The sequence below is a fragment of the Phocoena sinus genome, chromosome 2 (assembly GCF_008692025.1).
Source record: "Phocoena sinus isolate mPhoSin1 chromosome 2, mPhoSin1.pri, whole genome shotgun sequence".
NCBI classification, from domain to species: domain Eukaryota; kingdom Metazoa; phylum Chordata; class Mammalia; order Artiodactyla; family Phocoenidae; genus Phocoena; species Phocoena sinus.
The window spans coordinates 146,023,124-146,041,031 of NC_045764.1; the positions used below are offsets into that span (position 1 = coordinate 146,023,124).

At 46.1% G+C, this 17,908-nt stretch overlaps 1 protein-coding gene across 1 annotated transcript in view; it reads left to right on the forward strand.

Moving 5' to 3' along the window:
• Positions 1–17,908, forward strand: part of SMOC1 (SPARC related modular calcium binding 1) — a 156,373-nt gene that overhangs the window by 104,272 nt on the left and 34,193 nt on the right. Inside the window, 2 exon segments of the mRNA XM_032624733.1 lie at positions 12,980–13,036; positions 15,071–15,151. Of these exon segments, the coding sequence (XP_032480624.1) occupies positions 12,980–13,036; positions 15,071–15,151 (138 nt within the window).

The following is a 17,908-nucleotide window of genomic DNA, read 5'->3' on the forward strand; positions in this document are numbered from 1 at the left end:
AGGATCAGTGTGGGGTGTACAGGCTTATCCTCCACCGTGGTCACAGGGAGACCTTGTGGACCTTGCCCCAGGTGCTTATTCCTTGGGGACCAGAACAGGAGGCAGAGTCCCACTGCCTGAATGCAGGAGCCGAGAGTCTGGAGAACATGCTGTCACTGCATGCTGTCCCTCCAAGAAGACGTGGAAGTGGAGCTTGGTGATTCCACCACCCAATAGAAACCATGGACCAAGCGACCCGGTGGGCTGCTCCCCTTCCAGCGAGCAGGAGCGAGTAAGTGGGTGAAAGAAGGGAGCAAGCACCTTTCCAGGTCCTTCCAAGCACAGGGGGAGACAGCCTCAAGTGTTGGTAGTTCCCTCCTAGGAGGGAAAGGAGGAGGGGGGATGAACGTTTCTTCACGCAAAGATCTGAAATCATCAACACTGTGAGTGGCGTGTCTGCCTGTAATTTACTGGGGTTGGAAAAGGGAGCTGCCTTCAGTTTTGCTTGTTGCAACTGAAGTCTTCAGGAGCATAGCGTTTATTCCTGGGCGTGAGGTCCTGGTGGTAGGGGAAAAAAAGAGCGATCGTTCAAAACGGACCACCCAGACTTTCCCCACCAAAGGGAACTCAGTACACGATGCTGAATGAAGCACCTGCAGCAAGAAAGGCCAACCAGAGGATTCTGGATCTTCAACTGCACAGAGAAGTACTTCCCCGCTTGTCCTTTCAAGTTTGTTGTGGCTTTGTACCCTGTGGATAACAGTAAGAACCAGACCTGTGGTCATGGCGGGCTCTTGCTGATCCAGTTGGAGGAAGGCGGGGGAATCCAATTCCTCCAAGGATGATGCGGGGAACAGGGGGGTAGAGTCTGAAGCCTCGTGTCAGGGGGATAAGTTTCCAGCAGTTTCTAGCTCTTTGCTCCCTTACCCCGGTGGGTTCCTCCCTCCTAGATGGTTGTGTGGAGGCTTCCTTTTTGGTGCAAAGGGCTGGCAGAGGGGTGGGGGGAGATGCTAGGGCTGACTCGCCCCTGGACACTTGACTTCCGCCCAGTGGCCTCTCTTTCCTTCTACTTCAGAGGGTCCACAGAGGTGTTGAATCTCTTCTGTTTGTCTGCCACGGGCAGTGCAGTGAAAAGCAGGTTCGGGCCACCTGTAGGAAGGGCCACCTGAAGCCACACCTGTCCAGGAAGCTGGGGTTTGAATGGGAACAGGGTGCGAGAGGGCATTTATAATATCCTGTGTCAGCCCCGCCGAGGTCCCTTTTTCAGCTGCCGCTTAAGAATGGAATGTGCTCCGGAGGGCAGCAGGTGGGAGGACACAAAGGGCCGTTGTCTGAGCTCATGCCCACATGTGGGGTCTCCTAGAAGGCATCTCCCTGGAGCCGGAGCTTGCAGCCCAAGACCTGCCCAGAAGGATGCTAGGCCCGGAGGACGGCCAGAAAGGGGGCGAGGCCGGGGGTCTGGGTGTGTGTGTTGGGGGGTTGGTGGGGCGGGGGAGGAACGGACCCAGCTCCTTCTTTCCCCACCCTCTTGCCTTTTTGAACATGCTCCACGGATGGGGCTTGGAGGGATCAGTTCTCTCCACCGGGGAGGAATGAAAAGGCGTATTGTGCGATGGAGGGTCTGGTTGCCAGCCAGCAATCAGTCCTCCAAAGGAGAGGAGGAGAAAAAGGAGAAAGGCAGAGCGGGAGGAGGCTGGGGGAAGAGGCCCAGGGAGATAGCGGGAGGCAGGGGAGAGGGAGAGAGGCCAGGCGGTAGCAGGTCACAGCCGTCTGGCTCGCAAGGAGGTCTGGGTCGCTCCTCATCCTGGGTCCACAGGTGTGGGCCCGAGGGGAGAAGTGGGGGACGGAGGGAGGGAGGTCCGGTTATCTTACCCAGATGCATGTGCTCCGGGAGGGGAGGAGGGTCAGAACTTCAGACTATTTACTTAATCCCTTGGAATGTCCTTGCCTCGCTCTGTTCTTTGGGCCCCTTGTGTTTCACAGACTCCTTTATGGGCACATGTGTGGTAATTAACACATGCAGGGTAGGTCCCGGGCCATGTGTTTGAGTTTCAAATATCCATTGATCTGGGGCACTCCCATCCTGCTGCCCCTCCCTTCTCCGTCGATCCTCGCCCTTGGAGAGAGATGGAAGGAGTATGTGTGTGTTTTGGGGGGTGGAGGGCACACGTGCATCCACATGTGTTTTATTGATGCTACAGAGGAATATCAGAAGAGAGGAAAGGACCCCCAGCAGCCCCTTGAGCTCTGACGATCTGCTGCTAAAACAGTCGAAAGCTGCAGAAGTTGAGAGACAGAAAGGAATTTTGGGTTTCCATTGAAACAGGAAAGTGGATGGGAAGCAAAATATGTTTAGAGATGGTGGTTTTACCCTGAGAAGCTTTTCCTGGCCCCCCAAGGCTTGTGGATTTTCCTGAGGTGCCTCTTTAAGTAGGGGTCTTGATGCTAACAAATGTGGGTGAGTTGGGGGGTTTCCAGGATAACCAAACACAAAGTCAGGGACTGGTCCTGGGCTTCATTACTTATGAGGTGTGGAAGGGAAGTTCTCAGCCTCCAGTGGGGTGTTGGTGGGGCAGGTGAAGAATGATTAAATGGGAGAATAGCGGGAGAGCACTTGGGCAGTGATTTCTGGCAGTTCTCTGGGAACTTTTTCTCCCGAGCGCCCAGGACCTTATAGATCCCAGGGTGATGCTTCGATAGGGGGCAAATGAAAATTTAGGGTTATTGGGAGTTTTCTGCAATTTTCTCTTTTCCTGCTTCTTAGAGGTCTGGGAGTGAGCAGTGTAAGGAAAATGAGAGAAGAATGAAAACAATAGCAAACTGCCTACACTTTCTGCATGGGCTTCTGTGTTTGTGAAACCAGTCTTGGAGAGAAGCGAAACTTCCAAACTCCAACCTACCTTTAATTTGCTGAAACTTCTTTTATTCCCCCACTGGCTACTCCGTAGTCTGTGTTCCAAGTCAAGAGTGAGTCACAGTTATTTCTCCAAGGTCCCTCTCTGGGTCTCAGTTTTTAGAATCTCTCCTGACGTCTGGTCTACAGGTTGGTGCCAACTTGGAGACCTCTGTCACTCAAGTGACGGAGCTAACCTCACTCTCACTCAGGGCTGAGGGAGGTGCTTAGGGCAGGGATGATGGATGGCAGGTCTCCCAGATGAAGGGGACCCAGCAGCCTCTAGCCTCCACCCTCATGGTGGTTAAGCATACCTGAAGGAGGTTTACTTCGTTGCCTCAAGCCTGGCTGAGGTGTGCAAGGCTGGCTATCTCAGGGCATTCTACACATGGACCGTCACCCCTGTTCATGTGACTTTAACCTCTTCCCAGCTACCTCTTTTTTCTCTTCCCCCAGCACAGAGGGGGAAGCTGGATCCATAACTGATCTTTCAGCCTTGCCATCAGATAGCTCAAGTCCGATTACCTACCAGGCTGGGCTGGATTTCTTTTCTTTCTTTTTTTTTTAATATATATATGTATATATATTTTACATCTTTATTGGATATAATTGCTTTACAATGGTGTGTTGGTTTCTGCTGTATAACAAAGTGAATCAGCTATACATATACATAGATCCCCGTATCTCTTCCCTCTTGCGTCTTCCTTCCTCCCACCCTCCCTATCCCACCCCTCTAGGTGGTCACAAAGCACCGAGCTGATTTCCCTGTGCTATGCGGCTGCTTCTGGGCTGGATTTGAATGGAGCTGGGCAGCTAATGACCTCTGTGGGTTGGCCTCGGCTCACACTGGAATTCCCTGTGGAGAAGCATTCATTCTGATACGTGCCCACTACAAACTGTTCCTAAGCATCTCCAGGCCCACGAGAGGTGGCTCTTTTCCTCTCTGCATGCACGTTACTGCTGCTTTCCGGTGTCTGAGCCACCCTGGACCAAGCCTGGCTTATCACTATATCGGCTTTGAAGAGATGGGTTGTAAAGGGGTGTGTGCGAGGGTGCTTGAGTGTTCATGCATGTGCCGTATCTCTCTCTACCCACGCTTAATTACTGCCCCAGCAGGGCTCCGTCTACTCATCCCCCGCCCTCCATCTCAGCCCCTATTCTGTGGTCTCCAAAAGAAAGTTTATGCATGGAGGATGCTAAACGAAGAGTGTGAATCCTTGCCGTATCCTGATTTCCAAGGACTAGAGAGGAGATGGGGTTTAGGGATCTGGAAAAGCCTTCTAGCCATGGATTCTAATGAGTCCCTGGCGTTGTTAGTAACCATTAGTGTTTTTATACTTGGCTCTTTTGTTCTTTCGTTCAACAAATTTTCATTGAGACCTTACTAAGTACCAGCTTTGGTAGTTACTGAGGATCCAGTGACAAGTGAAACGATAAGAGCCCTCGCCCCGTGGAGCTCACATTCTAATGGTTCTCAGCCTCCTCTTGTAGCGGGTATCGTCGGGTGGAGGTGAAGCCTCCCAGAGGGGCACAGACCTCTAGATGCTGGGATGCTTGGGAGCAGGGGAGGGAAGGCAGGTGGCGCCTGCAAACGCCCTGGTCGGCAGCTCCCACGGCCAGAGCCTCTAAGGAAAGACCCTTGGAGGAGGCTGCCTGGGATGAGCATGGCCCACCGGCAAGTTCTTGATTCCTATGCCTGGTACCTTTGTGGTGCCCCCAAAGTCCAGGTGAGACAGCCCAGAGCTTGTCAGGCCGCTGAGAGTATGTCCATTTGCTCACTGTTCCTTGGATGAATGAGTTCAGTCCCAGCTGTGGCCCAGCAAGCTGGAGGGAGCCAGCGATTGCAGCCTGTGGGTGGACAGGCCTCAGGGCCACATCCGAACTACTTCTCCAGCTCTAAGCGCCACGTAGCTCCTGTGGTCAAGGCCGAGGAATTGTCACTCTCCGGTCCTGTTGCACCTGTCGAAAGAAAGCCATGAGTTTCAAGGGCTGTTTATTCTAAAATTGATGTGGAAAGGCAATGGAACTAGAGTAGCTAAAACAATTTTCAAAAAGAAAAACAAAGTGGGAGGAAGCACTCTATGTGATTTTTTTTAAACCAAGAGATCTTTAGTGTTTTATTCCCTTCATGACCCTTTATGAATTTTCAATCCATGCTTCCGTTCGATCATCTGAACAAATGTGGTGACTCCACATCTTGTTCAATGTTTATTTTATTTCTTTTTGTTTTTTAATGACTTAGTTTTAAATTTAAGAAGAAGGTGCAGAAAGTTTCCATATACCCCCTGCCGCCACACATGTGCAGCATCCCTAACCATCAATATCCGCCCCCCCCCGCAGAGTGAGTACATTTGTTACAACTGATCAACCTAAATTGACACATCATTATAACCCAAAGTTCACAGTTTATATTAGGATGCACTCTGGGTGTTGTACACTCTGGGGGAATGGACACGTGTGTAGTGATATCCACCATTATAGTATCATACAGAGTATTTTCACTGTCCTGTTGACCTAGAGAGCAATGGAACAGAAAAGAGAGCCCAGAAGTAGGCCTACATAAGCATGGCAAACAGATTTTTGACAAAGGTGCAAAAGCAATTCAACAGAGGAAAGATAGTCCTTTCAACAAATGGTGCTGTAGCAACTGGGCATCCACAGACAAAAACAAAAACAACTCCCCAAGACCTTCCCTAAATCCCACACCTTATACAAAAACCAACTCAAAGTGGATCTTGGACTTCAATGTAAAATCTAAAGCTATTAAAACTTTTAGAAGAAAACATAGGAGAAAATCTTCAGAACTTACGGCTAGGTGAACCTTGAGCTTTGGTGTCTGAGGACATCAAACACGTGATCCAAAAATTTTTTAAATCGATAAATTGGCCTTAATCAAAATTAAAAACTTGCTCTTGAAAAGATCTTGTTAAGAGAATTAAAAAACTACAGACTGGGAGAAAATACTTACAAACCACCTATCTGACATAGGACGTGTGTAGAAGATACAGAGAACGCTAAAGAACTTAACAGTTGAAAGACAATTTAATTTAAACACGGGCAAAATAAATGAATAGGCATCTCACCAAAGCACATATGCAGAGGGCAAATAAATACACAAAAAGGTGTTCAACATCATTAGCTATAAAAAAAAGTGCAAATTAACCAACAAGGGCCTACTGTAGAGCACAGGGAACTATACCCAATATGATGTAATAACCTATAAGAGAAAAGAATCTGAGAAAGAATATATATATATACATATATATATATATATATATAGCATATATAAAAAACTGAATTGTGCTGTACACCTGAAACTTACATGATATTGTAAATCACTATACTTCAATAAAAAAATTTTTAAGTGCAAATTAAGACCATGATAAGATATCACTACACACCTATTAGAAGAACTAAAATAAAAATAATGACAATACCAAATGTTAATGAGGCTGCAGACGAACTGGATCTTTCATACATTGTTGGTAAGAATGTAATATGATACAGCCACTCTGAAAAATACTTCGGAAGTTTCTTAAAAAACTAAACAACAAAACATATGCTTACCATATACTCTAGCAATTGCACTCCTGAGCATTTATTCCAGAGAAATGAAAACTTATGTCCACACAAAAACCTGTACACAGACAGTCACAGCAGCTTTATCTGTCATGGCCAAGGGTGGAAACAACCCAAATGTCCTTCAATGGGTGAAACAAACTGAGGTGCATCCATACCATGGAATACTACTCGGTAATGAAAAGGAGCACACCATTGACACATGCAGCAACAACTGGGTGGATTTCAAGGGCATTATGCAAAGTGAAAAAGTCCAACCTCCAAAGGTTGTATACTGCATGATTCCATTTATATAACATTGCAGAAATGACAAAATTGTAGAGATGGAGAAAGGATTAGTGGTTGCCAGGGGTGAAAGACGGGATGGAGGAGAGGAAGTGTGATTATAAAAGGGTAGCACTTGGGAGATCTTTGTAGTGATGGGCTACTTCTATATTTTGATGGTGGTGGTGGTTGCATGAATCTGCACATGGATAGAATTGCATAGAACGACACACCACCCACCCACCCACCCACAGACAAATAAGTACATGCAAAAACTGGTGGAATGTGAACAAGGTCCCTGGATTATACCACTATCAATTTCCTGATTCTAATATTATGATGTTATCCGTATAATTATGTTAACTATAAGAATGCTATCACTGGGGGACACTGGGTGAAGGGTACATGGGACCTCTTTGTTTGCAACTACCTGTTGCAAAATCATTTCTATAATCATTTCAAAGTAAAGAGTTTTTAAAAAATTAGCCCCGTGTCTGGGTGAACCCAGCCCTGAACCAACTCTGCTGCTGCCAGTGCCACCTCTCCCCTACTTCTCCTCCGCTTTGTCACCACGCCCCCTTCTTCCATCTCTGGTCTACCTTTTTCACCAGCCTCTTGTTTCCGTACTTACTCAAGAAAATGTGGAGCTTGACGGTGTGGGCAACTGCTTGCAAAAAGACAGCTTTAAGCTTTTTTGGGGAAGGAGTAGATGGAATGTAAAAGATTCATCTCTTGCTCTGGAAAGGACCCGAAGTACCCAGATAACTTGTGTTCTCAAAGGTCAGAATCAAGACAGCTCACAGTATATTTCCCGTTGGTCATGGGACATGCATCTCAGGAAAGGTGGAGGTTAACTAACATTCCATCCTCCTCCTGGTATGATTCAAGCCAGGTTCTTAAGGGACATTTTTGCAAACAGGCACCACTGTCTCCCTGTGAGGCCCAGAATAAGTCACCTTGACTTTCACACTGGGTCCCTGAGTCACATGCTGAGGGGCATGATGGCTCTGGCATAAATGTGGTCCCTTCAAAAGCAAGAACCTTCCAGCACTTCTACCAGGCTGAAGTGTATCTCCATGTCTTGGTTAAAGATGGCCAATGGCAGCCTAAATGAATACAAGAGGGAGGGTGTCCAGTGATGGACATGGTTTGGGCAGAGCCCAAGAATTAAAGGGGACTTGGGATCATTGAGAGACCTTCCGAGTCTCAGGACAGGGGTGGTGGTTTCTTTTTCTGTCATTGTCCAACGTTCCTCAGTCTCAGAGACCCCAAGAGATGCCATTAATACAGATTCCTCCTCTGGCCCCTTTGACACATTTGCTTTTGAAGGACCTGGAAGAGAAAGCTCTTTGTATGTGGTCAGAATAAACTCATTGTACACCCAAACAATTAACTCCTCAATGGACTTGCCAGCCCCTTGAAAGGCCCGGCCCTGCTTCCTTGGACCTCTTGGGCTCTATTCAGTCCCATAAGCACACCAATGTTTTGGGGGTTTTGTTTTGTTTTGTTTGTTATTCTGAAAAGTCTTTCCCTGAGAATAGTCAGAGCCGGTCAACATTGTCCTCAGCCCCGCATTTATCTCCACTCGCCAGCGAATGTCAATCAGGAATCAAAAAGCCAAACAGAGGAGGCTTTAAACGGTGTCATCAGGGGTCGAAGTGACTTCCAGCTGTCTGTGCGTGGGCCAGGCCTTCTCGCAGGGCAAAGAATTGTGCTGTCACACAAACCCACTGTCTGGATAGGCTCGCAGAGCCCGTGCGGGGGCTGCGGCTTTCTGGGGCTGCACCTGCAAGGAGAGGCGTGGTTGGGGGCTGGGGGATCTCCTGCGGCCAGACGCCCCGCTCTGGGCCTGGGTGGTTTCCAGCGCCGTTTGCTCACTGCCTCTGGAGCCTTGAGCAAATCACTTTCTTGCGCTGAAACTCAATCTCTTTTTATCTGCCTGGTGACTTCCTCTGCCCTGGCCGGTGGTGAGAATAGATGAAGAAAGCCACCTGCCAGAAACTCTGAGTGTTGCAAAATGTGGTAACACTTATTATAGTTGATCTTGACATCATCCTTGAGAAATTCTCTCAGATTTGCCTTTTTTTTTTTTTAATGTTTCCTAATTTACTTTTTTCTCCCTGTAAAAGAAATGGTCATCTTTGAATCGGGTTTTTTCAGTATTCTATGTTCTTCTCGGTCTGAAAGAGTATTATGGTATCAAAGAGAAAGAAAGTCTTACTATTTGAGGTCTAAAAGAATCACCAAGATTAAACATACACGCACATGAAATCATCATATGCATTCATGTAAACTGAGATTCAGATATAGTTTTCTTTAAGATATACAGGAGAGTCTCCCCCCAAATTAAGGATTGCTCAGATAATCTAGCTACTGCCACCTGACGATTTACCTGTGATGACTTTGGTACTCCATCCCCGCTTCGTTTTAAAAACTTTATTAAGGTATAATTACATACCATAAAATTTACCCAATGTAAATGTACAATTTAATGAATTTAGTACCGTTATAGAGACGTGCGGTCATTACCAGAGAACATTTCCATCACCCCCAAAGAAACCTTGTACCCATTTATAGTTATACCCCACTCCCTCCTCCAGGCAACCATGTATCTGCTTTCTGTCTCTATAGATTTATCTTTACTAGGCATTTCATATGAATGGAATCAAACAATATGTAGTATTTGCACATGGCTTCTTTCATTTAGTATAATGTTTTTGAAGTTCAGCTATATTATTACACATATCAGTAATTCACTCCTTTTAATTGCTAAGTAATATTCCATTGTATGGGTATATCACAATTTGGTTATCTCTTCACCAGTAGACGAACATTTGGATTATTTCCAGTTCAAGGGTATTACGAATAATGCTGCTATCAGTATTTGTATACATGTCTTTGGGTGGATATGTCTTTGTTTTTCTTAGATAGATTCCCAGGAGTGGAATTTCTGGATTGAATGGTAAGTTTATGTTTAACTTTTTAAAGAATTTGCCAGACTCTTTTCCATCATGGCTACCCAGTTTTACATTCCCATCAGCAAGGAATGAGGGTTTGAGTTTCTCCACATCCTTGTCTCTTGATAGTGTCTATTTAAAAAATTTTAGCCATTCTAGTAGGTATGTGGTGGTATCTCACTGTGGTTTTAATTTGTGGTTTCCTAACGACTAATGATATTGAGCATCTTTTCATGTATTTATTAGCTGTCCGTGCAGCTTTGAAATGACTATTAAAATATTTTACCCATTTTAAAATCAGGCTGTTTGTCTTATTATTGAGCTGTAAGGTTTACTTTACTTTTTATTTTTAAAACTTTATAGAATTTTAATTCTACAAATCCAGTTTTAAAAGCAAGCAGTTGGATAAGATGATTTAACACTCGATGATTTAATACCTTCTTTAAGAGGCCTTTAGAGTCTTTTACAGCTACCCAGTGTCCCGAGGCTAGGAGTGCAGACATCCTTCACTTTTAGAAGAGGATATCACTGCCCAGAGAAGAAAAGTGAGGGGTTCAGGTTACCCAACTTAGTTGGTTGCAAAGCCGGTATCTGCACTGTGACCCCACTGGAGACTGGGAGGCCAGGGGCACATGCGGAAGCTTTTCTCTCTCCCCCGGGCCCAGTGTAGGTCCTGGTGTTGCCCCAGGGCTTGCCAGGAAGCAGGCCTGATGTGGACCTTGGACCCAGGCCTTGGACCTATGTTTGGTAGAAGGGTGCGCTTGTTTGCTGGGTTGGATGCCAGGTGCCCAGGTGCCCGGAGATGATGGTCAGAGGGTCCTATTGGCTTTGGCTTGGCTGCCCATCCTTGGGGCATGCTGGATTTCACAGGTGGCTCTCCTGGCAGCAGGGCACTTTATCTCTTCTCACTTCATAAAGATTTCCAGCTAGGGCCTCCATGGTGGCAGTGCAGCTGTATGTCTTCACCCTCGGTGACCCTACCCTGCAGGAAGATTCACTCCCTGCACGTGGCTTCATGCTATGTGGGCTTCTGGCCCTGCATCTGGGCAATTGTGGAGGTCCTCGACTTCCCCGGGGAGACTGGAAACCCTCCTTCCTCTCCTTGAGCAGCAGATTTCTTTACTGATTGCTGGACCAGATGGGCAGTCCCAGACTCTCACGTGGATGATGGGAGAAGTAAACAGAGTATTTTCTGTCGTCCTGCTCCAGAGGGAGATACAGCTCTTGGAGTATGGGAGGATCTTAATTGAATATTAAAATATCTTATAAGCCATTTCTCACTTGGCTTGTCATTGCCGTCCCTCTGAGAATGTTTGATTTCTCACTTTCCCTTGGTTCCCTTTAAGACTCCTGAAATGAAGCCACCCTGCGTGGAGGGGCTGAGCACGCTGTGCAGGTCTATTTAGACTGTGAACTCGGCATCCGGCAGCAGCAACCAAACGTGCATTGCAGCTGCCAAAAAACTTCATTCAGTGGTTCACTGAATTCAATGGAAAGAGGTGTTAATAGAGTCAGGGAAGTGATGCCATTTTTTAAAATGACACCGTGTGGCTCTGCTCTGTGTTTCTTCTCCCTCAATGACTTCCAGATCAAACGTACACAGTTTGGCATCAAAAGATGGCTGTTCTGGATCCCGGTTTGAGGCAAATAAGATATTCAGCTTCATCACTCCTCTCCTCCTGCCACGTCTCATGTCTGCGGGTGATTGTCGGATAGGTCAGGATCACCCTGGCCGCTGCGGGAGTCGGGTCTTACGTTGGCACATGAGAATTATAGCAGGGTCAGGTGTCACACGACTGCCAGGTTGCTGGCCTCAGCCTCAAACGAGGGTTAGGGTCTCCATAGCTATTGAATCTTAAGATTCCAGAGGTGGGGTGTTTGGTGTAAGAAAGGGATCAGGACTCTGTGTTCTCTCTCCCTCCCCTGATAAGATGCAGGGAACTCTGCCAAGAGTTCTGGGAGCTCCAAATGGTGACGGCTGTCGTTATTGATGATCTGACTGGCGTTGCAGGCTATATGAGAACTTGCCTTCTCCATAGTTAATGCTTGGAGAATATAGCATTCAGTCCTAAAAGATCTCTGGGGGTCTTGGGAAGAAGGGATTGTGTAACCATGGTGTCTGAGACCACGGTGCTCTTCTTCCCTCCCCCTCCCAAGGGAGAAAACAGAAAAATCTCGGAAGTATGCGTTCTCAACAGGTAAAGATACCTTCTCCCAGCTTTCACCAAGGAGGTGGAAATTGGTTCTTAGGGCACAAAAGAGCACTTGCTCTTTTTACATATAAAGCACAGATTTACATACAGTACACAAACAGGTATACAATGTATCTTTGTTATTAACATTTCACTAGGAAATTAATTAGGAGAAAAAGTCTAAAAATACTCTATAGATGGGCAATAAAAAAAAAAAGTTGAGAAACACTGTTCAAAATTAAGCTTTTGGGATCTTGATGAACATAATTCAGAGTCCTGAAAGGTAAATAAAGTCTGAACTTACTCTGATCCGTAGAGGTTTTTGGTCTACAGAGAGAGCTGCCAACACTGCTAGGACCATAAGTATTAGAACTTTGTTACTGAGAACTCCCTGCTCCTATCATCTATGTTAGAAATTTCAAAGCAAACCCAGGGTGCAGTTACTCATGTTTTCTCCCATTTTGTTTGCCCCAACCTCTCCTTGGGAGTTCAAAGTGTTCTAAGGATTCCCCATTCTTTTTAGTTCAGCATGCTGGAGAGAGAAGTGTCCTTCTTACCTTCACTTTGTTTTTAGATGAGGGTGGAGAAATAGCTAGGACTTTGGGAGGAAATGGCACCATGTTTTCTTGCTTTCCTTAAGCTCTTCAGTGAAGGCCACTAAAAAGGTACCAGCTAGTACCTTTCACAAGAGGGCAGGAAGGAGCTGGGGACATCAGAATTTGATGCCACAAGTATGCCAGCATCTCCTAACATTTCTGGCCAAAACTCAGGGCTGCTGGTGAAGATAGCCCTCCCAGCTTTCCTGAGGAAAGAACAAGGGCTGACGGAGTCATGTTGGTACAGAGTTATGAGAAGGGGCCCTCCAGAGCCATGACAACTTGGGTCCCTTCCCTGGAATGGCAAGCACACACCTGGATTGTCTTACTGTTTGTGTCTCTCTGTGATTCTCTTTTCCTTCTTGTTCTTTTCTTGTTTCTTTTCCTTCTCTTTGGTCTGTTCACTGGGACTTGGCCGGGCCATGTGCAAACCCCAACCATTCAATAGTGCTGGAGAGTAGATAGTATTTACCTCAATAATGGTAGTCTCTTTTCGATTCTTTTTAACCCTCAATTCAGATGACGGGTCTAAGCCGACACCCACGATGGAGACCCAGCCGGTGTTCGATGGAGATGGTAAGCTCTTGTATTACTTCAGATTCGAATTCTCCCACCCATTTTCAGATTTGGGGAGGTCTTTCCTTCAGTTGTTTGTTTAAGCTTTACTATTATTGTTTTTTTTTTTTCTTTTTTAATTTGAATTTTTCCCAGTTTAAGCCAGGTTGTTTTAACCTTTAAAAAATGCAAACCCTCCCAGGAACTGGGACACCCTCCACTTCTGGAAAGGCCCACTCTTCTTGCCAGCCTTCCTCCCTGGCTCTAACGTCCAATAATAACACAGCCTGGATGGACCCCGTGGGCTGCCAAGACCAAGGAGCCAGGGCTGAGAAAGACAGGCCAGCAGCATCCCTTTTCTAAATGAATCAGCACTTAACAAGTTCCTGTAGTGCTCTGTGCCCAGCATTGTGGGAGGCCTCTGGGGGACAAAGGAGAAGTAGATGAGATGGAAACCCTTGCTCTCAAGAGATCGGCAACTATAGGAGAACTTTCTGTATGGAACTCTATGTTGTTTGTTTGTTTTCTGTAATAGACACGTATGGAAGAAAGAAATCACAGTGGTATGGGAAAAGATTCTGTGAAGAGAGGGAACGTGAGCTGGATCTTGAAAACGTGGGGGAGGAATCAGGGTGTTCCAGGCAGGGGCACTGGCATGGGCAAAGGAGAGAATATGGTGGAGACGGGGTATAGTGAGGAAAGTAGCAGGAAAGAGACTGGTGTATGGAGCTGGTTTGGCTGAGTTGTAGGGACCTTGAGAGTTGAGTCGAGACATTTGGGAGAGGAGAAATTCTAGGTCAAGAGAAATAGTGGTGGTTGGTGGCAAAATAGAGTTTGGATATCTCTGGAGGTATGAGGAACGGACAGGAGGAGCTTGGGTGCAGAAGACTGGCTTTGATTTGAGTTTGAGCTGCTCGGGGCCTACATTCTTCAGTGTGCTTTGCTAAGGTCTCCAGGCTCCCATGAGGAGGGGCAGGAAGCTCGGCAGTGTGGTGTCTAGAAAGTCTGACAATGAGATGTGGAGCTCGGTAAAATATAAGGCAACCTTTCAGCAGCTTTCAGCCGAGTATATCCGGGCTTGGGTCCTAAGACTGGACAGTGAGACAGAGGAATAAAAAGAAATGATGCCACTGGTTGGTTCTGTGGCTAAGGATGTCTCTAGCCCAGGCTCAGCTTTAGATAGAAATGCGAAATATGCTTTGCAACTGGTCATGGAGTGGAATATATGTGTGTGTTCATGCCTAGTAGTTAAAATGTTTCTGTGATCCACAAATGTCCTAGATCATTGGTAAGTCTGGGACCCTGGAGGATTGACTGGGGAGGGGGGAGTGGAATGGAGACCATGTCAGCTTGGAAGACCTTCCCAACACACTCATGGAAGATCTCGTCACTCTACAGTGTGTTCAGGTCATCCTCAGACTTCCATGGCACCTGTCCACTGGGTGACCCTGCCCCTGGAGAGCCTGGAGGCACCCTGGAACTCTCTGGATGGAGGAATTCAGCCTCTGTTCGATGAGAAACTATTAGAAAGGGGATTGAAGCACACATTAGACCCATTACTTTCTTCCCCATGTGAAGCAGAATCTCAGCAAGCTAAAACCTGCTGCGGCTCAGCTGTTTCCTCTAAAATGGTCTCTGTGGTTTCTTCGGCATTCGTTTGTTGATTTACCCCCTTTAAATCTTCTTCCAGGGAAGCAGCTGAGAAAGGCTTGGCTTGGCGCGTGTTCCTCACCTCCTGGGATAATATTTTTATTCCTGGATGGAGTGGCTCAGTGCCTCTGGACTCTGACCACTCGGCTTCCCAGCACAGGAGGCCCTGGTTGGCTCCTATGAGCTGATGGGGAGATGATCTTCCATAGAAAGGAAGCAAGAGGGTGTTGGGACAAAGTGGATATGGGACGAGGGAGATGGCTCAAGCCTTGATGCCTCAGGCTTTTAAAAAAGCTGTTAAAAAGTCTGGGGGTTACACTCCAAGTTACATACTCTCTTTGCCCAGACATTATTTTCTCTCTTCTTCTTCTTCTGTTTTTTTTTTGTTGTTTTTTTTTTTTTCAGAAATCACAGCTCCCACTCTCTGGATTAAGCACTTGGTAATCAAGGACTCCAAACTGAACAATACCAATGTAAGAAATTCAGGTAAATAATCTGCCTTGGGTTATGTATTGATATGTACTTGATCTGTCCGCGGGTGCCATATGGTTGTTTCATGACCATCACTGTGTGGGCTTGGGCAAGTCATTTAACAAGTTTGGCCTTCAGTTTCTTCCACAGCTGTAAAATGCGGAGATGAGACGGGATTATTCCCTTCCAACTTTGTCTTCAATTAATAGTTTAGGGATCGTCTTTCATGAGTAGCTGATCCTTTTAGCTAAAAAAAGTTTGATGGTATGTTTTAATATTTTAATTGACTTTCTATATGCCATGCAGAAGAATTTGAAAGAGGAATGGCTGGGCATAGAGAAGTTGGACTTCAAACCTTAAGAGCCTCGGATCTATGTGTTTTTAAGGCTCTAAATAGCTGCCTCCAATCTTATCTTTTTTGGTTTGATCTTTTGAGGATCTTGTGAGTGTTCAGGTTTTGGTACTGGCTGAACCCTTGTAGAAAGGTGGTAATTTCTGAAGAGTGGTCAGATTAGAGTTCATTTACCATCAATGAAGACCAAAGTTGATAAAGTTCATTTACCATCAAAAAAGACCAGATGTCCATCGACAGGAAAATGTATTAACAGATCCAATCTGTATCTCTTTCCGGGAGGGTGGGGTGGAATCATCCTTCTTTCAGCCTCAGACTTCGTTGTGAGAAACGCTACTTGGCATATTTATGCCTGGTTGTTGAATTTAGCCATATCATCGTTTTCTGACAGATAGCAAGGACTGTAAACTAAAGATACATCCCTTTCACCTGGCAGGCAGGGTTTTGCATGACCATTAATGAATGAGTGTGCTGTCCTTGCCCCCCTTTTTTTTTCTGTACAGTATGCCAGCTTTGTCCTAAAGGTCATGGGGACTGGAGTGCACGGAATGGTTTAGACCATGAGGTGAAGTCACAGAGCCCTGGTTGATTTTTTCTGCTGAGTACCTCGGCATGTGTCTGGTTCCCTGTATGATAGAAGCCGGAGGAGGTGTGGGATGCTGGGGCGGGAAGGAGCCCATGTGACATCCCATGGGCCAGAGTCTTTGGCAGAAGAGTGCCATGGTTAAAACACAGGCTTTGGAATCAGCAAACAGGGGTTCCCGTTCTGGCTCCAACACTTAGTAAGTGACCCAGTCAAGTCAAATGCCTGCCCCACCCCTGCCCCGGCCACGCCCACTGAGCCTCAGTTCTCAGCCAGGATCATAATCTCTCTCTTAAAGCACGGTGAGTAAAGATTAACTGAGTTAGTCTGTATGGTACTTAACCAATGTCTGGCTAAGTGATAAATAGTAAGTGCATGATAAATTGTAGGTACAATTGTATTTGTTATTATCATCATCATTGGTAGGGAAAATGGGACTATTGACGATACTTCTTCTAGTGATAATTCTTCAATCGAGAAAGAATTTGTGATTGTCACCCTAAGCAAGAACATCTATTAGGAAGCTTCTTAGATCCTTCCTCCACTCCCCCTTCACTGTTAGGCAAATATGGTAAGTCAAAGAGAAGTGGTTTTGGTGCCTGTGGTATCTGGAAGTGATATCTGCAAAAGGTCCCCGCATTCCCTGAGCCCCCAGCAGGTCTGCAGAGCCCCAGTAGGAGGCTCAATTCTCATACGGTGACCAAGGGGTAGATAAGAGGGAGAGCTCTCTCTGAAATTACACAGCACCTTTTGCCTGAAGCATTCGTTTGACATTTAGCAACTGCTTCCATGATTTTTTTCAGCCTACCAGTGCTTAATTTCTCTACCTAAGTTATACTCTGTGAAGGCAAGGGCTTTACTGCCTGTCTGTTATATCTATTAGAGAATCTAGCTCAACGTGTTTGCTTTGGAGAAGGATGAGGAGAAAAGATCATCGTCAGTAAAGTCAGAATCATCAGTGTCATCATAGCTAGTCCATATCAGCTATGTGTTTTCTCATTTGAGTGTCACCATAACCCTATAAGTATCGTTATTATCCCCATTTTACAGATGAAGAGTCAAAGGATGAGAGAGAGGAAGTAACTTGTCCTGAGTCACAGCTAGTAAGTGGTGGGGCTGGAGAAAATGATTTCTCTTTGGGAATAGAGCGCCTGTCTTCTTGGGCTGCATTCTCTGTGTGTAGTAAAGAGGCAGTGTCAAGTTTGGTGATGTTTGCTTCCGCTCAAGTCCTTCCCCTTCCCACTCGTTCTTCCCCTGTGTAGTTTCCAATTGCATGAGTATGGGATCATATTGAAAAATGGTTTCCAGGCAGGTACAATCCCCTTCCTTTTGTGAGAGGCACCCAGCCACCTTTATTTTTTCCTGGTTTGCCCCAGTTATGTCTGTAAGTTTAGCGTATAGGACAGGATAGTTGGAGGAGGGCTAAAGGTTCCCTGGGAGTAACTGAGACCAGCAATCATCATCAGAGGTTGATACCATAGGCATTTTCTAATAAACTAGGGACATTCTCCATCATGATCAGGTGGTAAAACTGACTGAGTGCCCGTCAACCTTTTTGATGTAATTAGGTGTGAGGGACACTGTGTCACATAGGCATGTAACAGAGGTTGGCAAATGGCCGCTTGCCTGATTTTGCAAACAAAGTTGTATCGGAACACAGCCATGTCCATTTCTTTACATACTGTCTATGGCTGTTTCCGTGCTGCAACCATTGAGTTGAAGAGTTGTGACAGAGACCGTCTGCCCTGCAAAGCCTAAAATATGATCTGATCCTTTACAGAAAAAAAGTTTGCTGGCCCCGTTATATAAGATTGAAGTAGAAGCATTTGGATGGGAG